General features: G+C 40.6%; 1 protein-coding gene across 1 annotated transcript; it reads left to right on the plus strand.

Moving 5' to 3' along the window:
- Positions 1 to 93: 93 nt before the first annotated feature.
- LOC311003492 (dual specificity calcium/calmodulin-dependent 3',5'-cyclic nucleotide phosphodiesterase 1C-like) lies at positions 94 to 15589 on the plus strand (the record flags this gene model as incomplete). Its single annotated transcript, XM_083995260.1, has 17 exons — positions 94 to 178; positions 2543 to 2593; positions 2727 to 2886; positions 2982 to 3095; positions 10799 to 10981; positions 11124 to 11190; positions 11294 to 11410; positions 11533 to 11673; positions 12210 to 12310; positions 12482 to 12610; positions 13148 to 13249; positions 13688 to 13808; positions 13944 to 14025; positions 14134 to 14254; positions 14430 to 14596; positions 15018 to 15139; positions 15431 to 15589. The coding sequence occupies 17 exons, from the start codon at positions 94 to 96 to the stop codon at positions 15587 to 15589; spliced, it is 2022 nt and encodes a 673-aa protein (XP_083851386.1).
- Positions 15590 to 19454: the final 3865 nt, after the last annotated feature.

Genomic DNA, 19454 nt, shown 5'->3' on the forward strand with positions numbered 1-19454 from the left:
GTGCTCAGCTCTGTGCACACTCATCCACTGACAGAGGAGAGAGAGAGAAAGAGAGGAGGAGAGGAGTAGGCTACACACACATAGACGGCTGCGATGACAGAACCAACATCGAAGAAACAGGGATTCAAAAAGTGTCGGAGTGCTACTTTCAGCATTGATGGCTTCAGCTTCACCATTGGTAAGACACGTGTGTGTCCATGTGTGTGAGAGGGAGAGGCTATTGTACTGCTGGACAGATGGTGCTCTTTACTTAAGGGTTGATTGTCAGTGCTCAATTTCCTGCTGCATGTATAGAATAACCTTCTCTTCTACCACAAAAGAAAAAAATAATTGATAAGATAGTTCACACTTGCTGTACAGTGTTTTGTTCTTTAACAGGTATATGTGTTTTATTTCTTATTCATTGATAAGGATGTGCCCTTGTCCGTTCAATGATTCTGGACAGTTGTGTTCTTCCAACAACTGTCACATCATGTACAAATCTAACAATAGTGTTTTATCAGTCTTACTGACAATGATGAAATCCAGTATCCAGTATCCAGTTTAATATTATGGAAGGAGTTTGTCCATAATCCTGCTTATTTGGTAAAACGGTACGAAAAGTGAATCTCTACTGGACAAAGAGCATCCTGATGTACATAGGTGTGCCTTTCCAGGTGAGGGAGGGCTGTATCGATAGCTACATAGATATCTAGAGACCACGGTCGAGCTGTTTGAACAGCTGGCTGATTGTTAATGGGACAGGTTACCATAGTTTTTTGGGAGAAGGTATACGATGGTGGTGGATTTGAGGCATGCAGAAAGTGTGAATAAGGGAGGAGAGAGTCGAGAGTTTGAAAATGTGTGTGCTCGAGTCGCCAGAGGCCTTGAGTCCCAACTCTGCTGCTGCCACCTCCTGAGAGGCAGAGACAGAAAAACCAAGCATTCACCACATATAAGACCATGATATTAGAATAACATGTTAAATACTATATTTTATTTATGATAAAAAAGAGTCCTGATCTCTTCTAGACAGAAAATAAAGGGTGCTCGAAGGTAGACTGCACATCTTTGGGCTCCTGGAAGCCCAAAGGCCCTTTTTATCAGTCTATTAACTATAGATACTAATCAATATTTGTTTCTCTGTGACAGCCATGCTACGTGTAGATACCAAGTTGAACTAATGTGGGGTCAGTTTGGAGAATGGAGGTGTTGTCCTGCTGCAGTCAGGAGAAAACTTTGTCACTGTTGAGCTCTTATGTCTCAAAGATAGTTTAACACCTCTTGCAAATATCAATTTAAATTCAAATTATCAATATTATAAAGAAAATAATCAGTTCCACATGACACAAGCTGTTCCTGTTTGCTGTGACACAATGTACGTTTACACAATATACACACAACACAGAGGATGATGAGAATATCGAAAAGAAAAAATACAGAAAATATTATTTTTCATCAGGTATCTGTAATGATATTACTACAATAAGACCTTTTTTGATTTTTACAGTGTGTGTGTGTGTGTGTGTGTGTGTAACTGTGTGTCTGTGTTTACGGGTTGCTGTCTCCGTGGCAACCAGAAGAGACAGGAAATGACTGTGACATAATTTTCACTGGTGCAAATAAAAGTCCTTGTGTGTTGTCAGTTGCTAGGCTGCTGAGCTCAGGGAGCCATTATCACTAATGAAGAGGCCTCTGTCACAGGACGTAATCTTTATCTCCTTCTCTTACTGATTCCAGATGTAGGCCCACACACACACACACACACACACACACACACACACACACACACACACACACACACACACACACACACACACACACACACACACACACACACACACACACACACACACACACACACACACACACACACACACACACACACACACACGTTTAATAGCTAATCCTTTGGAAACTGGAAGGGTTAAGGTGTCCCCCCCTTGGGTCATAGATTTGTCTATATTTATACTTAGTACTCACATGAAGCATGATTTTTAGATCCTTAATTGGTTTAATGGTGATTTTAACGATTGTGTCCTTTGTGTAAAATACCACAGACAACAAAGACACTAAATAAATGGGCTGAAAACTCAGGATATAAGGTTACTGTTAATAAAAATCTGAGATTGCGGCTTTTACTGTATTAGTTAATTCAGAGACACACATTCCTCCAAACCCTATTGTGTTTTTAGATATCTGGCTGAGGTTGAGTATGTATTATAAAGAATAATAAATGTGCAGGTTGTTCCACTTTAACAGGTACAACAGGAGTGTGATGAACTCCCCTGTGGTTTGACTAATTTTGTTTTTTTCCTTGGTGATGGTCTGCTCCACTCTAATCTGTAGATAGCCTATAAATTACCCTTACATCCCATGTATTTATCTATAGGTCTAGTCTAGAGTTTTATTCCTGAGCTTTTTCTTATTTTTGTAATGTATTGTGTTATTAAATTTATATTTTGTTTTGTTTTTCTCTTCTGTTGGGTCCAAAAACTTTTGACCATAATGTATGTTTAAACATCTGATTTATGCAGTGACATCCCTATTCTTTTCCATACAGTTGCCAATGAGGCGGGGGAAGGCAGCCTTCGTCCACTGGCCCGCTTTGCACGTGAGTTCACAGTCTCAGTTTTCAGTTTTAAGTTCAGCTCTGTAAAGGTAAAGTTGTTGTGGTTGAAGATGTGTGAGAAAAAAAACCCCTCCAAAGCAAAGGATTTTTGTTTGTTTGTATGGAAATTGTTCAGGCTCACGGTCCCAGAATGCACTATGCACCGCTGTCACATCTGGCCTTGGCAGCACCGACCACAAAGGGATCCTGATCAGCGCCTGCAGTGCTGAGGAGATCCTGGCTGATGAGCTGCCAAACCCTGAAGCAGCTGACGCCATGGAGAAGACGGCAATCAGGTCTCACATACACACAGACAGAAGAAGCATCACCGTATGACAACACAAAGAGAATCTATAGTTAAAAATGGGTTGTTGGTGTCTTTGAGTTGCAGGTTGCGATGTCTTGTGAAGCAGCTGGAGAGGGGGGAGGCGTCCGTGGTGGACCTGAAGAAAAACCTGGAGTATGCTGCCTCAGTCCTGGAAAATCTCTACATTGAGGAAACCAGGCAAGAATATTTCAGCTCACTTCTGTTTTTATTAATAAATCAAACTCATATAAACTAAACTCAAACTAAAAGTTCACTTTTGTTTTACAAAAAAAATAAGTAGTGGCAGCATTCAGGTTCTTCGGTTTATACCACAATGTGGAAATTTGCCACTAGATGGTGCAGTAGACCACCAGCATCTAAGACCGGCTGTTGTAAAGATAAACACCTCTCAGTAGCTACTCCAGATCACCTTCGGCTGGCGTCTCCAGGGAAACTCAAAAGATGAGAACATCAGCAGCAGCTCTACTGTCATGCTTGGTGAAATGGTACAACAACATATAATGTCTTCTCAACAAATGAAGTAGTTGCATAAAAAGTCACATACAGTGGGGAAAATAAGTATTGAACGCCTCAATATTTTTCTCAGAAAATATGGTAACACTACATAATACAGCCCGCGACTTAGAGCGTACCTACCGCTCTCTTTCCGCATAGGTTGCCCCTTATTTCACACAAGTACTGAGTAACTGCGGCTCACTTCCCCCCTTGTTTCCCCCGTGCATTTACAGTGTAAATAGGCTGCGTCTTAGCGCGTAACTCCGGTTAACTTACATCCTGCTTTACACCAACTTCCACACAAGTACAGAGTAACTCTCGCTCACTTCCCTCACGGTTTTACAGTATAACTAGGCTGCGTCTTAGCACGTAACTCCTGTCCTACTTTACACCAAATTACACAGTAACTCTCGCTCACCCCGCCACTATTTCCCTGCATTTTACAGTATAACTAGGCTGTGTCTTAGAGCGTAACTCCCGTACAATTACGTGCTACTTTGCCCGGACTTACAGTGTAACTCCTGGTCATTTCCCACCAATGATTTTAACCAATATTAGAAGTTAAAAAGTCTACTACAATATGAGCACAATTGTTACAATCCATTTTTTTTATTGTCAGCAGGAAAATGTCACCTCTATTCCAGAGATTTATTATTAATTAATTAATTGTATGGTTTGGAATACTGAGAAATTGGTATAGAGCATGGAAATTGGTCAATAACAGGCTGGCTGGTAGCAAACTTACCTCTCTAAAATGCACATCTATGAAAGTCTAGTTCTGTCATCCAAGGGCAAAACACAAACTATACAGTAATACATCCACAATAATGAATCATTCAGAGATAGAAAATGTTTTTATTATTTATTATTTATTAAACAGAAAACACATGACACATCCACATCCATGATCATTCATAAACTTTAATGCAAGTAGATCTTAATTTCCCTGTAAATGAGCACTGTTATCCTGTCCTTAGTGTGCAAATACACTCTAGTTGTCCTGGAGTTACCCAGTAACTACAAGGTAGCGGGCTGTATTATAAAGTATTCTTTGTTATTCCCTCCTTAGTGTGCAAATACACTGTAATTGTCTTGCAACTACACTCTAGTTGTCCCGTAGTTACCCAGTAACTACAAGGTAGCGGGCTGTATTATAAAGTATTCTTTGTTATTCCCTCCTTAGTGTGCAAATACACTGTAATTGTCCTGCAACTACACTCTAGTTGTCCCGTAGTTACCCAGTAACTACAAGGTAGCGGGCTGTATTATAAAGTATTCTTTGTTATTCCCTCCTTAGTGTGCAACTACACTCTAGTTGTCCTGGAGTTACCCAGTAACTACAAGGTAGCGGGCTGTATTATAAAGTATTCTTTGTTATTCCCTCCTTAGTGTGCAAATACACTGTAATTGTCCTGCAACTACACTCTAGTTGTCCCGTAGTTACCCAGTAACTACAAGGTAGCAGGCTGTATTATAAAGTATTCTTTGTTATTCCCTCCTTAGTGTGCAACTACACTCTAGTTGTCCTGGAGTTACCCAGTACCTTCTACTACAGCTGTAACTACTGTCTAAGTAGAACCAGTAAGTTAGAACACAGTTTGTTTCACGAGATAACATCATCTGAAAGTACAGTAATACAAAGACAAAACTAACTGAAGTGTCCCCGCCATCATAAAATAACAGATTTCTACTGGCTTTTGTTATTTACATTAAAGTTAAGTTTTGTTCCTTCTGTTATAAACTGTTTCATTTAGTTTTGATCCATCTGTCTGGTCCTTCTAGGTCTAAAATAGTCAGTCAAGTCAGTTTCATCTGACAAAATGTACTTTCTAAGTTAGAAGAGTCAAGTTGAAAAGATCGTTGTGATACTACTATCACACCGGAGTGTGACACTCAGTAATGGAGAATGGATGGGCTCCTCCATAAAAGGTGATCTTGATCTTGATCCAGCTCCTTGGGCCAAAGCAGAGATCAGGGTCATGGGTGGCGTGCCATCTCCCTCATCAGGCACCATTTTCATGGCATCTCAAAAACCTCACCTGTGTGGAAACATAATTATATATTGTATCATCAACTTCATCACATAAAATGCATCACTGTAAAACAAAGTGAGAAAATTAATAACTTTGAACGGTACAGTTTTTCTCATCATGGAATACTTAATCCCGGTTTTACCTTTCACATCATGAATCATTAGCCTTTTAAACCATAACTTGTGATTTTAAGCATATTAATCAATTACAAATTATACATATTTTTTTCTTTAACTATTGAGTAATTATTTTAACCATTTAAAAATCTTAAATTTTACAAAATCAATGCTATTACCATACTGTTACTCTTGACTGTATTCATCATAACATTCATGACCAACAGTAACGTTAGCTAATGGAGCTAATGTGTACAGTACTAACACAAATACAACCTCAAAGCAAAACAACCGCAGCACTTACAGTTGCAGGTTAGCTGGTGCAGGGGAAAACACACACTATTATCTTTAGCACAAGCTAACATTGCTAGCTGCGTTAGCATAGCTACTTAACTCACCAAGAGGTTGATAACAAGGTGAAACTGCCGTCGCACAGGTCCTGGGTTCATCCCTCACGTCTCCCGGGGTGTTTGCTCTGTGTTTATATCAACATATCACATCGTAGACATTGCATAATTTCCCTCATTTCTCCACTTCGTCTCCTCCTGTCGTCCCTGTGGCGGTGTCAACAAGCTCCGTCCTCGCTGTGGGGTGGGACTTTCTACCTTCTCAACAGGCAACCAATGACAAGTGAGCAGCTTCTGGTCTGACCAATGACAGATGGTCAAAGGTGAGCGACTGTGATTGACAACTTATGTGATCAATGATGAGCAGCGTAGTTAGACAGGTTAGAATCAAATAGGATGAAATAAGGTGTCAATCACAGTCACTCACCTTTGACCATCTGTCATTGGTCAGACCAGAAGCTGCTCACTTGTCATTGGTTGCCTGTTGAGAAGGTAGAAAGTCCCACCTCACAGTGAGGACGGAGCTTGTTGACACAGCCACAGGGACGACAGGAGGAGACGAAGTGGAGAAATGAGGGAAATTATGCAATGTCTACGATGTGATATGTTGATATAAACACAGAGCAAACACCCCGGGAGACGTGAGGGATGAACCCAGGACCTGTGCGACGGCAGTTTCACCTTGTTATCAACCTCTTGGTGAGTTAAGTAGCTATGCTAACGCAGCTAGCAATGTTAGCTTGTGCTAAAGATAATAGTGTGTGTTTTCCCCTGCACCAGCTAACCTGCAACTGTAAGTGCTGCGGTTGTTTTGCTTTGAGGTTGTATTTGTGTTAGTACTGTACACATTAGCTCCATTAGCTAACGTTACTGTTGGTCATGAATGTTATGATGAATACAGTCAAGAGTAACAGTATGGTAATAGCATTGATTTTGTAAAATTTAAGATTTTTAAATGGTTAAAATAATTACTCAATAGTTAAAGAAAAAAATATGTATAATTTGTAATTGATTAATATGTTTAAAATCACAAGTTATGGTTTAAAAGGCTAATGATTCATGATGTGAAAGGTAAAACCGGGATTAAGTATTCCATGATGAGAAAAACTGTACAAAAGTTATTAATTTTCTCACTTTGTTTTACAGTGATGCATTTTATGTGATGAAGTTGATGATACAATATATAATTATGTTTCCACACAGGTGAGGTTTTTGAGATGCCATGAAAATGGTGCCTGATGAGGGAGATGGCACGCCACCCATGACCCTGATCTCTGCTTTGGCCCAAGGAGCTGGATCAAGATCAAGATCACCTTTTATGGAGGAGCCCATCCATTCTCCATTACTGAGTGTCACACTCCGGTGTGATAGTAGTATCACAACGATCTTTTCAACTTGACTCTTCTAACTTAGAAAGTACATTTTGTCAGATGAAACTGACTTGACTGACTATTTTAGACTTAGAAGGACCAGACAGATGGATCAAAACTAAATTAAACAGTTTATAACAGAAGGAACAAAACTTAACTTTAATGTAAATAACAAAAGCCAGTAGAAATCTGTTATTTTATGATGTCGGGGACACTTCAGTTAGTTTTGTCTTTGTATTACTGTACTTTCAGATGATGTTATCTCGTGAAACAAACTGTGTTCTAACTTACTGGTTCTACTTAGACAGTAGTTACAGCTGTAGTAGAAGGTACTGGGTAACTCCAGGACAACTAGAGTGTAGTTGCACACTAAGGAGGGAATAACAAAGAATACTTTATAATACAGCCTGCTACCTTGTAGTTACTGGGTAACTACGGGACAACTAGAGTGTAGTTGCAGGACAATTACAGTGTATTTGCACACTAAGGAGGGAATAACAAAGAATACTTTATAATACAGCCCGCTACCTTGTAGTTACTGGGTAACTACGGGACAACTAGACTGTAGTTGCACACTAAGGAGGGAATAACAAAGAATACTTTATAATACAGCCCGCTACCTTGTAGTTACTGGGTAACTACGGGACAACTAGAGTGTAGTTGCAGGACAATTACAGTGTATTTGCACACTAAGGAGGGAATAACAAAGAATACTTTATAATACAGCCCGCTACCTTGTAGTTACTGGGTAACTCCAGGACAACTAGAGTGTATTTGCACACTAACAGGGCTTAAAGTATTCCGGCCCCGTGCCGGATCTCCGGCGTTTGAAAATTTCAGAAAAAAAAAAAAAAAACACACGCACAATATTTGGCTGCACACAGAGAAGTTCATGGCTGGAGAAGACGGAGGACAAAGACAAAGCTAAATGTGTCGTATGCAAGACAACCCTGGCCTGCCTGCGCGTACTGTATGAGCCTGGTGACGTGACTCAGTCACTCGCTGGAGGCAGTGATACGCCAAGTAGCGTCGGGTCTCATGCCGCTGTTGACGTCGGTACAAACGAGTGGTGGTCCGAGCGGACGTAACGGCGCGCATTCGATTTCGTTTTTTTTTTTTTTTCTCCGTGCATGTCCGCAGCGCAACGCAACGCTGCACGGACGTGCCCCCCCCCTCCCCACGCCCCATAACAGAGGAAACGGGCCCTTGAATGGCTGGTCCAGACCCCTAGATTTAAAATATGAGATTTGTTTTTGCTCCCCACTAGACCAGTTGAGTTCAGTTTCATACACTCCAGCCATGCCTTGTTGCCTTACAATTGTAAGGCAACAAAGCTATAGGACCCTCAGTCAATACTCAATGTGCTTTTTTTTTTTAAATCTGAAACAAATTTTCCCTTCATGTTCTTCTCAGAGTACACCAGAATGCTTCAATGTGTTAAAATCACATTTAATTTATTTTCTGGGGGGGAATGACCATTGTTGTGAGGTCAGACACACCTGGATTTATCAGTTTGTCTGTATGTAATAATGAAGCTGGCTTGAGCTCAGGAAGTAGTGGAAAAAGGATAAAGCCCATTGTCATTAGATCTATTTTTTGACATTTTTTTTTACACATAGTTTTCATACATTTCATGCATATATTGATGTTTTAGAGGTCTTGTAATGTCATGGAAACTTGTTGCCAAGTCATGGGAAAGTCATGGAAATTTGTTGGTTAAAATGTGTATGAACCCTGTGTACATCACCAAACACAATGCCAAAAAGTTGTTTTCTAAATTGCCTATAATGTGTAGGCTATGCGTCGGATCCACTGCACCCCCGCTCCTTGGAAAAAAGTTCAGGCTCAGGATTTTTTTTTACTTTAAGCCCTGCACTAAGGACAGGATAACAGTGCTCATTTACAGGGAAATTAAGATCTACTTGCATTAAAGTTTATGAATGATCATGGATGTGGATGTGTCATGTGTTTTCTGTTTAATAAATAATAAATAATAAAAACATTTTCTATCTCTGAATGATTCATTATTGTGGATGTATTACTGTATAGTTTGTGTTTTGCCCTTGGATGACAGAACTAGACTTTCATAGATGTGCATTTTAGAGAGGTAAGTTTGCTACCAGCCAGCCTGTTATTGACCAATTTCCATGCTCTATACCAATTTCTCAGTATTCCAAACCATACAATTAATTAATTAATAATAAATCTCTGGAATAGAGGTGACATTTTCCTGCTGACAATAAAAAAAATGGATTGTAACAATTGTGCTCATATTGTAGTAGACTTTTTAACTTCTAATATTGGTTAAAATCATTGGTGGGAAATGACCAGGAGTTACACTGTAAGTCCGGGCAAAGTAGCACGTAATTGTACGGGAGTTACGCTCTAAGACACAGCCTAGTTATACTGTAAAATGCAGGGAAATAGTGGCGGGGTGAGCGAGAGTTACTGTGTAATTTGGTGTAAAGTAGGACAGGAGTTACGTGCTAAGACGCAGCCTAGTTATACTGTAAAACCGTGAGGGAAGTGAGCGAGAGTTACTCTGTACTTGTGTGGAAGTTGGTGTAAAGCAGGATGTAAGTTAACCGGAGTTACGCGCTAAGACGCAGCCTATTTACACTGTAAATGCACGGGGGAAACAAGGGGGGAAGTGAGCCGCAGTTACTCAGTACTTGTGTGAAATAAGGGGCAACCTATGCGGAAAGAGAGCGGTAGGTACGCTCTAAGTCGCGGGCTGTATTATGTAGTGTTACCGAAAATATATTTCTAATAGAGCTATTGACATGAAATTTTCACCAGATGTCAGCAACAACCCAAGTAATGCACACATACAAAGAAATCCAAACGTTTTTGTCCATAAATTAAGTAATAAACGACACAGGGAATAAGTATTAAACACACGAAGAAAAGGAGGTGCAAAAAGGTTTGGAAAACCAAGAAAGCAGCTGGAGTCTGTCAGCATTTAGAAAGTAATCCTGTCCCTATCAGTGCAAAGTAATATCAGCTGCTTTAGTCCAAGGTTTCTCATCACAGGGTGTTACACAAGAGGCATCTCATGATGGGGAAAAGCAAAGAGCTTCTCAAGACCTTCAGAAACTTATGTTGCAAAACATACTGATGGCATTGGTTACAGACGTGTCTGAATGCACCATTTTATCTGTTAGTGCCGTTAATCTGGAACTAAAAAGAACAGCATTTCACCATAAACTGGCCACGACCAGGTGCTCCTCGCAAGATTTCTGACAGAGTCAAAAGAAAACTAAGAAGAGTCGTCCAAGAGCCAAGGAGCACTGACAGAGAGATTTAGAGGGACCTGGAATTAGCAGGTACAGTTATATACTGTATATAGTAAATAAAAAAAACAATTAGTAATGCATTTAACCTCTATGCATGCTCACCATGCAAGTCTATTGACGCGTTCAATTCTTATTTTCCCTGCTGTAATCATCATCATGGCCCTTAAATAGAAAATTTGACCTTGTGACCTCTGGGGTTTCTGTGGTTGTGCCTCCGCTGCAGGCGGATGGCGGACACGGAGGACGAGCTGAGAGACATCCAGTCGGACTCGGTGCCCTCAGAGGTTCGTGACTGGCTGGCTTCCACCTTCACCCGTCAGAGGGCCCTGATGGTGCGCCGCTCCGAAGACAAGCCACGCTTCCGCAGCATTGTCCACGCAGTGCAGGCCGGGATCTTTGTGGAGAGGTTTGACAGTTTACTGGTTTACTGGAGTTCAGTTTGATTATTGGGTTTGTCTTGAAGCAACAGTCTGAAAGCAATGGTTTTTCTAATAGTAGCCAGTATGTGTTGTGGTATTTCTCTTGGTGTGTGTTATGTGTTGTGACAGGATGTACAGACGAACCTCCAACGTGGCTGGATTCAGTTATCCCCCAAACGTCATCACTGTGCTCAAGGTCAGTTAACAGATTCACAGAGTGTACCAATGGCATGAGACATTTATTAAAATCAAAATGCTAATAATTATTTGCTGATGAAACTTGTTTGTATCTACTGCAGCATGTAGACATGTGGTCCTTTGATGTCTTTGCACTCAACGATGCGAGTGGAGACCACGCTCTGAAATTTGTCTTCTATGAACTGCTCACCAGATACGACTTGATCAATCGTTTCAAAGTACGACGATGAAGGGACCACTTTCCCTGCCTTTATTGGTCAATTTTAAATATCTCACTTTCTGGATTTAAGGAAGAGGCAACATTTTGTCAACATGCTACTTTGCTTTGTTGTCATGTCAGGTCCCTATTTCTGGTCTCATATCATTTTTGGACCTGCTGGAGGTCGGCTACAGCAAATACAAGAACCCGTACCACAATCTGATGCACGCTGCCGATGTCACACAGACCATCCATTACCTGCTTCTCAAGACTGGCATAGTGGTAAGTCTGGTGTTGATTTGATATCAATGCAAAATGAAAACTCAAACATAGTGATGTTGTCTCAGTTATCTCAGTAAAGGGATAGTTCAACATTTTGGCAAAATGGGGCATTGCCATAATCCCTATAGTTTTAGGAGTAGGTTTGTTACCTTTAATTGTCGATGCAAGCTATTTTTAGAACGGCAGAGCAGAGCCGCGAGCTGCTCAGAGCTACGCTACGGAGGCTCATGGGATTTCTTGGTTTCCCTCATCAAACTCATCAAATACACAATCCAACAACTCCAAAACGCTCTGGTGGACAAGTTGTGACCTGCACATTCACCACGCTATGAGATAATAACAGAACGTTAGGAGTAATAGCTTGCACCAACAATTTAAGGTAACAAACCTACTGCTGTGACTATAGGGATTATGATGATGGGCCAATTTGCCAAAATGTTGAACTATCCCTTTAAAAATGGTGCCCATGTTTCAGAAGGCGAAGTATTGGTCATTAAATATGAGGCAAAACCACTTTGTGCCTGTCTTCCCTGCAGCATTGGCTGACAGAGTTGGAGATCTTTGCCATAATCTTTGCAGCAGCGATCCATGACTATGAACATACAGGAACCACCAATAACTTCCATATTCAGACCAGGTACTTTCCTCTCTTTTAATCACTGCAGTGAAGGACAGCACATAACAAACATTGGTAATCTAAAAGGTGAAACATTTGAAGGAAACTTAATTTTTATTTTTATCATGATTAATCCTTTTATTTTCCATAGCTCTGTGCCTTGTGATGAATGTGGCTGTGTGGGATTTGCAGGTCAGAGGCAGCCATGTTGTACAATGACCGAGCTGTTCTGGAGAACCACCACATCAGCTCTGTTTATCGCCTCCTACAGAACGATGGTGAAATGAACATCCTCTCAAATCTTTCCAAAGACGACTGGAGGTAAGAGTCATTCTTCAGGTGCTATTTTAACAGTGAAATTTGAATGATGCAAGAACATTTATAAATGTAGCGGACAGAGGAGCAGGAGATGAAAGAATGGCTCCTTTTTTTATTATGATCTATAAAAGTTGTATCGACTCTGAAAAAGCTTCCAAAACTGTCAACACTGGTATTAAGGGGGAGGATTTGAAAATGTATCCTAGATTTTATAGGGAACGAATGCAGAGAAGCCAATATGGAAGAGATTTGATGTGTTTTCTTAGCTTCCGTCATCTTTCCTCACTGATAAATACATCAGGGTGTCGTCTGCATAACAATGAATATTCATCTGGTGCTCCCTGTCAATATTGCCTAAAAGAAAGGAAAAGTGACTTACATTGTTTTGTGCTTTGAGTTGTAGACATTTAACATATGATATTAGCTAAAAAGGAATTACCAATGACCACGATTATTTCAATTCATTCCCAAGGGAACAGGGATGTTTATTGACGGCCCATTGATAGTTCAGATATGTGATTCTCTCTCACATTTTTCCAGAGAGCTGCGTACTCTGGTGGTGGAGATGGTGTTGGCCACTGACATGTCTTGCCACTTCCAGCAGATCAAAGCCATGAAAACTATCCTTCAGCAGCCTGAAGTGTGAGTAGAGGATTTCATTTTTGAGTCAGTGTATGTTAAGTCAATGTCCACCCAAGTTGTAAAGAGGACTCTAAGGTCTTTGACAAATCTCAAAACCTCAGTTGGGTTCAGATGTTGATGTAAGGCTGGGTAGCAAAATATGAGTTTGATATTTTTTGAAATAAGTGCCACAGGGCTAACCTTTTGAGACAAATGAATTGATTAATATCTCAAGCTGTTTTTTTGCTAAAATATATGGAATATTGTATATGAAAATATTGTATGAGTGGCAGAAAAGTGGCAGTTTACACTGAGGCACTGATTTCATATCTGTGTTTCTCCTCAGAGAATTTGTTTTGAAGGAGCCTTTTAAAAAGCCTTGATTACTTCAGACAGAAAGCAGTATGAAACAAGTACAATGACTTACAATGAAAGTGACTTACTGGATTGTATTTGCAGGATTGACAAACCAAAGGCCTTATCCCTGATGCTGCACACGGCTGACATCAGCCATCCTGCCAAACGCTGGGACCTTCATCACACCTGGACCACTTCCCTGCTGGAGGAGTTCTTCAGACAGGTACACACCTGTGAGAATATAATGTAATTCAGAAAGCTACACTTGAAAGAAGGATGGGCTTGTATCTCAAGTGCTTATTGATTGACATTTTTAGGTTTTAAAAAAGTACCTTGTGATGCTGAATTTTGTTTCCAGGGTGATAAAGAAGCAGAGCTGGGTCTGCCGTTCTCCCCTCTCTGTGACCGCAAATCTACCATGGTGCCCCAGTCCCAGATCGGTACTCCGCTACTCTCATATTTTATATTGTATTGTGGTTTTATGATCATGAAAACGGACTGCTTTAATTACACTGTGCACGTTCTGGCATGGTTACTGTCTCCTGTAGGATTCATTGACTTCATCGTGGAGCCAACATTCACCGTGTTGACAGACATGATTGAAAAGATTGTGACGCCGCTTATTGAAGAGGCGTCCCAGTCTGGATTGACCGGACTCAAGTTCTCAAGGTGATGACGACACACAAAACTCTCATTTCCTGCATGACGACACTCATGTTGTTGAAAAATACAGAGGATACACTGACATAAATCTTATCAGAAACTTTACTTTTGCTTTATTCGCATTAGTTTGACTATACAAACTGGTAAAGTGTAGCACTGTTGTTCATGTCCACATCCACAGTGTCAACAGTATTAATGGCAGCGATGGAAAGCATTCCAGCGTGAAGAGCACCGCCGGCTCGGAGGGCAGCTGCTGTCTGGCCACAGTCGACTTCAAGAGCTTCAAGATCATGTGGAACCAGGAGATTAATCACAACAGGGAGCTGTGGAAGGCCAAGGCAGCCAAAGGTGGCCACACTCACTTTTTATTCTCTTTGACTCAAACATATCAGACCTCACAGGGCGATTTGCTCAGATCTGTGCACCAGCTTTTTGCCTGTTTGCTCTGAATAGACCGGGAAGATTTTTGTATGGCAGATGCTGTAGAAATTCAGTAAATTCAATGCCTGTCAAAAGGCCTTAAAGGAGCATTTGTTTTCTTTCCCACAAATACAACACAACCCATACATCATCTCAAGTTCTTAATTGCAGGTGCACAAATTGCATTCTTCAAATAATAAATTAAGAAACTCATACAGTCACATTTTTCCCAGTCATGAACCAGATTTATGCATGTGCAAATCTTTTCTAAAATATTTTTTGTCATAGGATAGGGCAGATACAAGTTAAAAACTGCAACTGCTTGAATCTTTTACTTCTGTTATGTCAGAGACGGAGCAAAAGGCCAAGACGGAGGCAGCGGAGGGCGGCCAGGAACAGAAGGAGACCGAGGATGAGAAAGGGTCAACGCGAGCTGACGACAGAGCTGGACAGGGAACGATTAAAAAAGATGTGGGGGGACAGGGAGAGGAGGAAAACAAGAAGCAGAAGCAGCACGAGGAGGAGGAGGAGGGGGAGGAGCAACAGCCAAAAGAGGAGGAGGGGGACAACAATGTAGGACGGACTGCAGGATCAGAGCCAAACGATACAGAAAAGAAGAACGACGGTCGCACAGACAAACAGCAGCAGCAGGGTCAAAATGGTATGTGCAACTTTTTAACTAGAGATTTTGTAGATTAAAAAAGTAGAAGGATCTGTCCTGGTTAAAGTGACGGTCCCATGAATGTGATTTTCTCTGCAGAGCCTCAGCACGACTGCCCTCTGATCCACTACTGCAAGAGACCCAGTTACTGTGCCAGCTCCTACCAGCTGGTCCGCTCAAAGGTCTCTGAGATGAGGCCCATCGATGCCAGAGGAAAAGCCAGGAGGCTGCAGAGCATCTCCCTACGTCGCCGAAAGTGATCGGTGTGATGTCACGTCATAACTACGATACTATTGCACGATAATCAGTCTTTGTTTATATTTGTACATTGCAGCTTTACATTCATTCACAGTCTCCGTTACTCAGTGTCTCTCCTCCAGGTGAAATAAAGTTCCTGTTATTGTCACAAAAATATCACGTGTGTTTCCTTTTCTTTGTTCAATTGCAGTGAGAGGCAACAGAAAACACAGCAGAGACATAATGAAAATCCAAATCTTTGGTCAAAGTTAGATTTTAATGACCCTGAGAGCATACAAATAGATTATAGACAATGAAATGAAAATTAATTCTTTTGATTTTTTTCCTCCTCTTCTAAGTGGACCACCTGCTTCTCCGCCTTCAGCAGTCTCACTCCTACAGAGAGAGAGAGGGAAAACACAGATTAGAGTGGGTCCTCATCTCTGTGTTGGATGCAGTGTCAGACGCATCATAACGTACACAGTTTTATAAAATTTGAGTTGTATTAACAGGGAAAAAGCCCAGACCTGGTATATGTGGAGGACAGTTGAGGATGGGTGTGTCCTTTCGGCGAGGTTTCTTCAGCTGGTCGTCCTCCTGAGCCTCCTCCTTGTCCTCGTTATCACCGATCACAGACTTCATGTCCACCAAGTCGTCTTGGTCTGTCACACAGGCAGGAAAACATTTTATTCTGATGATGTGTTCTCCTAGGAAGAGTCCAGTTTAGCTAATGCTGTACAGCTCTCTGATTTGTTATTGTTTTTGGCTCTATTTTGGTTTTAAAACTCAAAAAATACATCTTGCTGAGAAATATACCCAATGTATTAAAGAAATACTTTTGTCTAATTGTCAAAAGGCTGCTCTCAAGTTCCCTGCATTCTTGATTTCCTTTTTGTTTTCCATTTGACAGCAAAATATGTTAAATATATTGCAAGTTAATTTTTTCATTTTCATTTGTATTTAAAATTTTGAAATCACAGGCAGAGTGCAAACATGTTGCCAAGAAATGATTAATAAGGAATGATATATAATTATTTTGATAAGTATTAGGTATCCAAAGCACAATATAAAAAAAAGTAATTTAAATAATTAGATATAATAGCATTAGACATTAATTATCATGAATGTCGTAGTTGTTAAATAATACGTAGTAGTAACATAAAGGGTTGTAGACGGGCTGGGAGCTCTGTGCTTACACTGTTTCTCTTCCTGTGTCATCAGTCGATGTTGGATGGTGGAGCTCATATAGCCGGTCGTTATCTCTGAGGACCTCTGGGCTTTCTACACAGGTCACTCAACACACACACACACACACGCACACACACACACACACGATCATTCAGAATCCATTATTTAACAGTGCACCTTATTATACTAACAAAGGACAGAGCAGAGCACTAGAGTATGAATGCTTCACTTACACATTTGAATTATTCCCCAAACCACATTAAAACTGGCTCTAATCAAATCACTGAATTCACACAACGTTTTTTTTCATCTACTGTATTTATCAATCACTACTATATCCATAAATTTGACATGACACACATGCATTTCTAAAATTTTGTTAGTGTATCTAAATAAGTAGACACAACAACTGCATGTGATTTTTCCAGATGGACACATAATATTGACAGTCGTCATGACGTAGTGAAGACACACTGGATCAAAAGGAAGTGGTTAGAGGTTGTAAAGCAAAAGACAGAAGCAGAGTAGAAGGAAACAAGACAACAGAAAAGATCGACCTGGAGGGGAATAAGAATAAACTAAAGACAACAAAAAGAAACAAGCAGTCAAAATAAACCCGTCAGTCTCTTACCTCAGTCTCAGCAGTGTGACACAACTGGACAGTGGGACGGTGGGTTATCTAGCCGGGAGGAGGAGCATCCTCCCTCCTCTGCATCCATTAGAGACCCCCACCACCGCTGGGGGGGTGGAAGAGGAGCTGCTCAATGTCTGATGACCATCACCACAGCATGTGCATGTTTCTTTTTTTTCACAATCTAAATGCAAATATTAAAATGTAAAGTGAAGTTTTGTCATGTTTTATTTGCTGCCTAATTGAATATAATAATGCAGTGACAGTGATATTGCTAATCAGATGATATTCATATCATATCATCTGATTAGAAATACATGATTGATTGTATTTGTTGTAATATGTGTAATAATATTTTAATTTACTGCCCAAATTTTGATTGAAACTTGTGTCCAAAACAAAAATTTTACATAATGGGTTGTAATGAAGAATGTCCACCTCTAAAAAATATAAATATTTCGTTTGATCATCTTACTTTACCAAGGGGAAAACAGCCACATTACATACTGCATTATATTATAGAGAATAATAATTGCAAATGCAGATGTTGTATATTATATTTATTATTGTATGTGCATTATTAAACATACAGCCAAATTCTGCTCACTGGGTATTTGAGCATTGCTGTCCTTCATGAAGTCCTGTATCAGGATTATAAGATACTCTATCTCCAGAAATGTGAATTGAATTTTTAAACTAAGATGGCGTCTGCCCAGATTCACTGGATCAGAAAAGTTCAGTCTTAAGTCTTAAAGGTGGGAGGTGAGTGTAGAGGATTCCCGTATCTCTACTTGTTTTCCCACACGTCGTGATGTGACGTTCTCATTTTTCGGAGGAAGCCCACTATGTCCAGTTTGTCTGCCTTGGTGCGAGAGCAGCCGCGGCCGTTGCAGGCGCTCTCGGACTCAGGAGGCGACGGCCTGGGGGAGTCTGAGTTCCAGCTGCTCCAGGAGGAGACGTGCTCACTGTGCACATCTGGAGCTGGATCCACACAGGGAAACAGACAACACTGAGTGGCCACTGTCCTGTTGGGAGCGGAGCTTGATGATGTGGGCGCTGCTGCAGGTTGAGCGACTCCAAGCTCAGAGCACAGCAGAGACTGTTCGTCCAACAGTCTGTCCATCCTCTATTTAAGAGACAAAGAATTGTGATTAAAAACACAGGTAAGCCTTCAATTTACAGGCTGCTAATTACGTGATAATGTCAAGAAATAGCCAGGAAATAGCAAGCAATTGCATCATAATGTCTAGAAATAGAATAGGTCAATTTCATAGTAATGTCAAGAAATATAGCTTTTGATTGGCTATCTCATGGCCTATATATTTACCTGTAATGTGTTCTTTTAAAAAAATCTCTGCTTGAAAAAAGTCCTGAGGACCGAAACGTTGTTTCTTTTACAATAAAGTTTTTTGCAAGTGATTGGACAGTGTGTGGGAGACCCTTCTTTCCTTGTTGAGAAATATAGCCAAGAAATAACGATTGATTGCGTAGAAACAGCCCAGAAATAAGAGTCAATTGCAAGGATTTGATGGAGAAAATATCTGGCCTTTCCCAAAAAATTCAAAGCATGAAAAACATGCGTAATCTTTTGCCTTCATGAAAAATGTCTTGGCTATTTCTTGACATAATTACATCAGTCATATAACTGGTGTTGGAAGCTGAAGTCTAGGAAATATCCTAACAGTTAAATTCAGCTTTATTAGATTACAAGAATTACACATCTGTGCTTATGGCATTCACATTCATATTCATATTCATATTCATACTCATACTCGTCATCACTGCAGACCGGTATGAGTGTGTAGGTGCGACTGTGTGTGTGTTACCATCTTCAAGCTGTGGTCGTAGTATTGGGCCAGTTCATTCAGCTGCATCTCCAGCTCTTTAGCTTCCTCTTTCACTGCTCGTCTCAGCTCCTCTATGTCCCGTACGTTCTCCCTGTGCACAAAGACACACAGAGGTTTGGTTTTTAGTATATTCATAAAATCATTCTGGTGCACAGTCGTAAACACAGCTACATAAACCAGCCTGCGTACCTGTCGTGGTCGGAGAGGTCACTGTAAACTGCA

The sequence above is a fragment of the Trachurus trachurus genome, assembly GCF_905171665.1.
Source record: "Trachurus trachurus genome assembly, chromosome: 20".
Taxonomy (NCBI): Eukaryota; Metazoa; Chordata; class Actinopteri; order Carangiformes; family Carangidae; genus Trachurus; species Trachurus trachurus.